The sequence below is a fragment of the Frankliniella occidentalis genome, unplaced genomic scaffold (genome assembly GCF_000697945.3).
Source record: "Frankliniella occidentalis isolate FOCC.00 unplaced genomic scaffold, Focc_3.1 Scaffold275, whole genome shotgun sequence".
In the NCBI taxonomy this organism is placed as follows: domain Eukaryota; kingdom Metazoa; phylum Arthropoda; class Insecta; order Thysanoptera; family Thripidae; genus Frankliniella; species Frankliniella occidentalis.
Window position 1 is genome coordinate 361,087 of NW_026267401.1, and position 7,613 is coordinate 368,699.

At 42.8% G+C, this 7,613-nt stretch overlaps 2 protein-coding genes across 9 annotated transcripts in view; both read right to left on the reverse strand.

Annotated features, from left to right (window-relative positions):
- Positions 1-242: 242 nt before the first annotated feature.
- Positions 243-6,025, reverse strand: LOC113216627 (ras GTPase-activating protein-binding protein 2). Of its 5 annotated transcripts, none has more exons than XM_026436377.1 (10): positions 5,806-6,025; positions 4,869-5,047; positions 4,609-4,792; positions 4,283-4,525; positions 3,830-4,196; positions 3,674-3,753; positions 3,435-3,594; positions 3,233-3,342; positions 2,963-3,118; positions 243-2,883 (listed from the first exon to the last, which is right to left on the reverse strand). In XM_026436377.1, exons 2-10 carry the CDS (start codon positions 4,964-4,966, stop codon positions 2,581-2,583), a joined length of 1,701 nt encoding a protein of 566 aa, XP_026292162.1. In that variant the 5' UTR covers positions 4,967-5,047; positions 5,806-6,025; the 3' UTR covers positions 243-2,580. The 5 variants fall into 5 exon arrangements, with proteins under 5 accessions (XP_026292162.1, XP_026292157.1, XP_026292159.1 ...); XM_026436372.2 differs by having other exon boundaries at positions 4,271-4,525; positions 5,806-6,022; XM_026436374.2 differs by lacking the exon at positions 5,806-6,025 and adding an exon at positions 5,656-5,797 and having other exon boundaries at positions 4,271-4,525.
- Positions 6,026-6,563: 538 nt separating this feature from the next.
- LOC113216628 (RNA-binding protein squid) overlaps positions 6,564-7,613 on the reverse strand; it is a 6,380-nt gene continuing 5,330 nt past the window's right edge. For all 4 annotated transcript variants that reach the window (XM_052273498.1, XM_026436379.2, XM_026436380.2 and 1 more), the window contains one exon: positions 6,564-7,119. In XM_052273498.1, the coding sequence (XP_052129458.1) occupies positions 7,115-7,119 (5 nt within the window). In that variant the 3' untranslated portion in view covers positions 6,564-7,114. The remainder of the gene's footprint in view (positions 7,120-7,613) is intronic.

Here is a 7,613-nt window from a genome sequence, read left to right on the forward strand (position 1 = left end):
ATGCGATGCCGAGGGGGGAGGGGGCGTTCACCTCCATCCAGCAATAAAGGCAGAAGAAATGTTCATCTCGAACGCATCTCAAAGCCTCGGTACGCCCAGTACCCGGTCGATGTGGCTACTACTCTATTGTGAAAGTATTCAAGCTCAAGTCGATTCTCCACCAGCGGTTTTAATTTCCAAATGCAATATGGCATTTTCACTCAATTAGGTAGATGGGAGTTTTAGGAAAAAAGAGAGAGTGATTTACAAAAAGGGAAACATTTTTTATTTCTTTCATCTAATTATCACAGGGAAATTAAAAAAAAAGTCAACTACAATAACATGATAGACTGGGAAAGGCATCAAATTATATACCTGAGGCAATAGCAGTATTAGGTAGGACACTGAAGAACTGAGGAGTTAAAAACCATTCGTGGTGCAGCTCACTTCGGCTAGATCTACAGTAAGAAAGAAAAGGAAATAAACTAAATTTTGAAAAGATGACAATAGAGAATAGCTCAGAGGGAGCTGCACTTGTACACAACTCTTAACAGAATATATGTTCAATAGAACACTCAACTGATATGGAATTATTGACCCTAAGAAACACTTCAAACTTAAATGACAAAGTAAAGAAAGAGAACTCCATCAGTTAAGAGATATCCGATTCCCTTTACATAACCGAGAAAACACCAATCTATCAAGTATTTCAAGATCATTTTAAATCATTTTTTAAACTGATAGGCCAAAAGTGATTATGTTAGTTACAGGAAATAAAGATATACCAACTAGACATTGATACTTGATTGGTAAAGAAAAAATAAAAACAGATTGAAATATAAAATTTCCATTACGCAAGACCCACTGGTGAATTGAGTGTTAGACCTTTAAAACAAAACAATTAGCATTTCATTTTCATAAAAAAGCATGAAATAATGCTGAACAGCCTTCATAAATATATTTTAGAGTGCATAACAAAAAGGAAATTAACCCCAGACAACCACAGATCCAGTAGTTCAGCACCAATACTCATACAGGTCCCCTCCACTACTGCTTTACAATTTCACCTTTATTAGGCTCCATTCATGGTCTAATGGTGACTTCATCTACAACAGCTGTTTTAAATTAAAACAATAACTTAGCAACAAAATTCTTATCATACTACTGGTGCAGTCATAGAAGTCGTCAATAGATCATAAAGAGTCTGCCCCCACTACCCTGTTGCCACTCCATCGCCTAAGTCACAGACAGCATCTCATTCATACATACAAAAATACCTTATAAAACACATAAGAGGCCCGCTTTACAGATTACAGGGAAAGGAGGGAAGATAGACAGGTTAGATTTTTTTAAAAAGCACCAAAGAATGCCAACAGGGTAGTACAATGCATTAGAGACAGGGGCATTTTGCCCATAGGGTGGTCCACATAGCCTTCCCTATCAACCATTCAGTTCGTTATGGAACTGAAACAGTATTTTTTCTTGTTCACAATAAATAAATTTGTAACTTTGTTACTAATTTTCGGCAACATTATGATGGAATGTGAGAATTGGTTGCAACAGATAACGACCAGGGTTTGGTCCAAGACCAGATCAAAATGTTTTGCCTAACACTATTTGTTAAGGCAGAGATACAATTTTATAGAAACGCATTCCATGGTAACCAATACTGTGCCAAGATCCAACATTCTGTTGGCTTCTCAATGTTGAGAATACCAATAAAAAAATACCATTGCAGTCCCAAATTTTAAGTGCACATGTATTAATGGATGGCACAACAGTATAATCGAGTATAGTTATTACTTTTTCTTTTGCTTTTTGAGACCCGTGGCTGCCAACTGCTCCAAGCAGCCCTAGAATTCTCCTCCTGGACGAAACCTCCAAACAGGAACTCAGACTAGGCCAGCCACGCAAACCTTTAATACCTTTGGCACTCACTAAGTACATTATTTCCACAAATCTGACATAACAGCAATAGGCATCACCAGGAGTTAATGAAGCCAGTAAAGGTCTGAGCCTTTTCTTTTTGTACCACTATCAGTCTAACAGGTAATGCTGCTCTCAAGACCGTAATTGAAAACAAGCACTTTAGGTCAATCAAGAGGCAGCAACAGGCAACAAAATGAAATAGTTACCATTATTGTGTATTAGAATCATGCAAGTGTGATGGTATCACTAAGGCATGAGTTGGTGCCAATGCCAATAAATTGCTAGCTAGTTATAATCACCAAAGCAAGAAAAAAAGGTTGAAGACACATTAAAAATAATATCTTACTTCAAATGAAATGAATCCATCACTTAAAAATAGATCAGCTACAATTTCTTTCAATAATTAAAAGATGTCTCAGCTCAGGAGAGAATATGTCCAATTTCAGTAACTTGGGAGTTTCAATAGAGGACCCTCCAAAACTGAGCAGGTCTAAATGCTCATGATGTCCCCATAACGACTAGAGTTACTAACACTTGTGCAAACTCTCATCGATGCAGTCTTGGTTACACTCGGCGCCAACGAGTCTGCTCGTATCAGTACGCAAAATTAAAAAAAAAAAGAATGATTGTTTGAAATTAGTAGAAATTTCGTCCGCACAATGCCTGTTGGGTTTACTGACGACGAGCACCATAGCCGCCACGGTTGTTGCCGTTCATGTTGCCGCCGCGGCCGCCACCCTGACCACCCGGGCCTCCCTCACCGCGGCCCAAGTTGCCACCGCCGCGCCCGCGCAGCGCGCCACCGCCGCGGGGAGCCGAGCCCAGCTGACCCCCGCGCTGCGAGTTGCCCATGGGGTTGTTGGGTCGGCCCACCATGCCATCGCCGCCGGGGCCCGACCGGGGACCAGTGTCGTTGCGACTGCGGGGCTTCTTCTCCTCCACATTCAGTTTTTGGTGTTGGTCGAACATGATTGGCTACAAGGAAAAATGAAGACGATTTAAATTATCTGGTGTGATCTTTTCTCATATCTTCTTCCTCCAGGGGTCTACTTACCCTCTTTTCAAGGACCAATTTGACTGCTGATGGGTCTTCAAAGGTAATGAAACCATAGTTCGGCACCTTGTTTCCAGGAGGCCCACTTCCTTTAAGGTTGTTGTTCTTGCTGTGAATTCTGAGGTCAGCCACAGGTCCGAATTGGGCAAACAATTTCTAAAAGACAAGATAATTTGTTAGAGAAATGCAGATAAAGTTAATTTTAAACTAAATGTGGAACATTAATACACAAGAACAATTTAAAAAGTTCCCTTGTGATCGACTACCCACCTTCAATTCCTCCTCAGTAGCATGGTGTGGAAGGTTGCCCAAAAATAGCTGGTTGGAGTCGGGATATGTTGAAATGGAATTACTAGGACCAGACCTTCTGCGCTCACCATCTGTAAGAGGGAAAAAAGACTACCTCAGTGAACAACACAATGAACGTAATCTATACATATGTTATACAACAGCTCTCCTCTGAAATACCAACCATCATCACTGAAAGGAGGACGGCCACCCTGTCTGTCTAAAGAAGGGCGCCCCATGCCTCTGACGTTAGTTGCACCACGGATCGGTCGTGTGTTTCCAGGGCGTTGAGACACAGGGGGTCCAGTACTTACAGGGCCCTGTTCTGTGCGTGTAGCAGGAGGCTGAAAAATAAAATGTCTACTTGGAAACACTACATCATATAGAATAGAGACACTTTTAGTCTGAACAATGTATAATTACAGGAGATGTTGGGGACGTCTTTGCAGAAATTGCAGAGAAGGAGGCGCCTGCCTTCAGGAGAGTGGCATAGGTCTTGGGAACTGTAACACGAGGTAATATAAGCACACATACAACTATGATAAAATTGAAAACTAATAGATTTCTAATTTTACTCACCAGTCTCACTTGTTTGTTCTTCAAATGATTCGTTCAAAGTGACTTCAACCTTTTCATCCTGAACAGTAGACTGTCCCTCAGGTTCCTCCTCTTGTTCTTCTGGGTGAGGCTCAACATGCTCTTCAGGCTCTTCTGGAGTCTCTTCAGGAACATTGACAGTTTCTTCAATGGGAGCCTGAGGTGCTTGAGCAGGTGGGGCGCCAAGGACAGGGGCAGGAGTAGCAGCAACTGTAGCTGGCTGGACAGCAGGTTGAGGTGGAGGCTGAGAGATGGCCTGAGGAGCAACCGGCTGCAGAGATGCAAGCTCATCTAAATGGACCATTCCATTTACAGCTGGTTGCATGAGTGGAGGCTGACCACCAATTATCTGCAAGAACCAATTAAGTTAAATTATATGAACCTCAAAAATTTCAGTAAGCCCTGCAAAACACTTGTTAGTACCTGTTGAGGTACCTGCTGGTAGTAAGGCTGTGAGGGAGGCTGCTGTTGAGGCTGAGACAAGTCTCCCGATTCAGCATCCTCCTCTGCTTCAGATCGTCCAGAATCATGGTCCAAGTCTTCATCACTGACAAGCATGTCTTGGTAGCGGAAAATGTCATTGTGAACGTAGTACTTCTTGGGAGACTGGGCAGCCAATACGAAGGTTTGTGTGAATCGACGCATGGGCTGGCCTCCGTTGGATAGTTCACCAGTAACCTAGAAAAGAGAAATATGTGAAGAGCACACAGAACAGAACTTCGAATTGGGTTGTAAGGGACTTTAATTGAGACTAACTCTACCTGAACAACAACACCATCACCAAGAGTGGCCTGGGAGTCAACCTGGCTGATCTTTGCATGGCAGTCCCTGAAGTTCAGGCGCTGAATCATCTGGTGAATCTGACGCTGTCCAACCATGGGTTTTGATTCTCGGTTTGGAGGGTCAAGTCCACCATGAACGAATGAACTGTTGTTGTTGTAAAATCTGTGAATAAATTGCATAAGTTAGCCCTTACATTTCAATGAATGAACATTCAGCTACAACAGTAACAATGAATTACCTGTGGAGATGTGCTGGGGCTTTGTTCAGCAGAGTGTAGTACTGACGAACAAACTCCCGTCCCACGCACTGTGGGGTAGGTGGGGCTTCCATGACCATTTCCTGGTTTGTTGCGAAGGGACGTAAGAGAGGCTAAAGAGAGATTGAGCCTGGGGGCGTGAAGAGAACCAGTAGTTGTCTCTGCAATAGACAAAGAAAGGGGTAAAGGTACCGACAGAAATCCAAATCAAGAGATCAGAACCCTCCCAACCTGACTCAGCCCCATTCATGTGCTAACATAAGAAACTACTACAGCAGACGACGTCACGGCCTTCACAGGGAATGAGTCCACAAAACGAGGTTTGCACAGAAGTCGATCGATCCGACGGGTGAAAGGGGTCGAGAGTGTAGCCTGTTGGGCCTGGCTGAGCGCGAGGTGTAACAAGAGCAGGGCCAAGGCCTGGCCAGGCGGCCTCGCACAGTGCATGAGAGCAGGCGAGGCGACGACCGGCAAACGCCCGTCAGTGGGGATCCGGCGTAAGCGCTATACTCGCCCTACACGAACACCACAGAAAACCAGGAGGTCGGCCGGCTCACCAATCTAACTTGCACCTTCACTAAAGTCTGATTCGACACGAAAAGGGGTACAGCCCCACTATAAACGAACAATGAGCAGCATGGCGGGATGGGACTTGGCCCGTCAACTTGGCGGGCAACTGCTCGCAACCTATTGATTCGCGGCTCGCCAAAACGTATGATTCTTCAATTAAATGGACCGGCAATTTCCCCGATGAGTAAAATTGAAGTACCACACTAAAAGGGCGGCGCCCTGCGAAGCCTAAACAGCGGCGGACGACACCAACGCCAGTCTGAGCGCAGCGCGTAGGTACGAGGGTCCTCCGCGGCCCAAACCCCCAAGCGTCCCTTTTTCCTGGGCAAAGTACTTCTCGGCCGCTTACCTTCGTGTAGTGGAAAGGGTTATCCTATGTGCAGGCGTTGCGAAGGGGGCTTACAACTATTATCTACAGATTACAATGATTCACAAATTCCCTACGTTTGTTAGGCCTACGCAAACGAACTGAAGTGGTGGGTGCACTCTAAACCAGCGGGTCCGCGAGCACACTGGTGTGTCTCCCATGTGTTTTGCGCAGGCGAGGTGCGCAGAAGATGGCGGCTGCGTTCCGAAATGCCGGGGCTACACTCGAGAAGTTTCCACAGCAAAAACATCGTGGACGTATTCATGTGTTGTTTTTAAGATTTTCAATTAAATCGAGAGTTTATTTTTTCGTTTTGTTTTGTAAACTTTTAGATGTTTGATGTCGTATATGCTCTTACATCATTCATTATTCTTTTGAATGGTGGTAACCAAGCTTTAGTGGTGTGGCACTGGCAGACATGTCTGCAGAGCTGACGCGCTCTCATTTTGAAAGGCAATTTTTTGCAATTTGCAGTAGCCAATATGGATTACGTATCGACCCACGCAACAAATGTATGGTCTTCGTGTATTTCGTTGTATAATGCAGATTTTTAATGAGAGGCCACTTGACCATTAGGACACTGATAGTGTAAAATGAAATTTCGCTTTGCGAAATGTCAACGATTGAGTGTTTAGGATAAAGTCACGAGTTTTGTTAAGGATAGTGTTCCCACGCCGATGATATCGGTTTCATATCATCTAGCCTTTACGGGTGGAACAAGGACAAGAAGTCGAGTCAAATTGGATGTTGAGTAGAAATTTTATTTTTAAAATTCCTACGTATAATAAATACTATCCGACCATGCAGATCATAATAGCATAATAACATAGACTTCTGACACTGATTACAATTTGTATTACTGACTGGCTCAAAGCCGTTGTGTGAGAGATCAACACATAACAGCACAATTAATTGCACATTATAGAAAACCTTACACCTAGGTGACTGCTTTTGCAGGTCGTCAGGCCACTTGCCATAGGAAAAATACAATAAATACCATAATAAGTAATTTATTAAAAAGAATCTTACTTGTTTTCATTGTACATTTAACATGCCATGTGGCAAGATGGAATATAGGTGTACCTACATATACACACACTAAAACTTAATAAAAAAACTGTTCACAAAGCAAAAAAAAATTAGAGGTATTCCACTTGTACACATAGCATTATTATGTCACTGTAGTCTAAAATTAAGACTTCTTTGCTGGGCTCTCATGAGGAGGTGGCCAGGTTTCAATGGAATGACAATGGCGCACATGAAATGAAAATGAAGATGATGTCCAGGGAGTTTATGCTGAAACAAGAGAAAACAGACGAATTAGATGATTAAAAACATACCAACAGTGATTGATTTCTACTGCTACAAGGCTACAGTGCTCTTTCCTCAGAAAGTTTATTGGTAAAGTTTCCTCAAAATATGTCAGTAGCAGAACTGAACCCATCATTGAAAGGCACTATCATAGGATAAAAAACCATGAAAGTAAACTGCACTAGTGCTATTTCTCAGAATATTAAATGGTAAAGTTTCCTCAAAGAATATCAGTAGCAGAACTGAACCCATCATAGAATAGCACATGAAAATTCAAGTATTGTATGTTTCCCTGATGCTATTTCTCAGAATATTTAATGGTAAAGTATCCTCAAAGTATATCAGTAGCAGAACTGAACCCATCATGGAATAGCACATGAAACTGAAACTACCCCCTGGTGCTATGTCTCAGAATATTTAATGGTAAAGTTTCCTCAAAGAATATCAGTAGCAGAACTGAACCCATCATGGAATAGCAC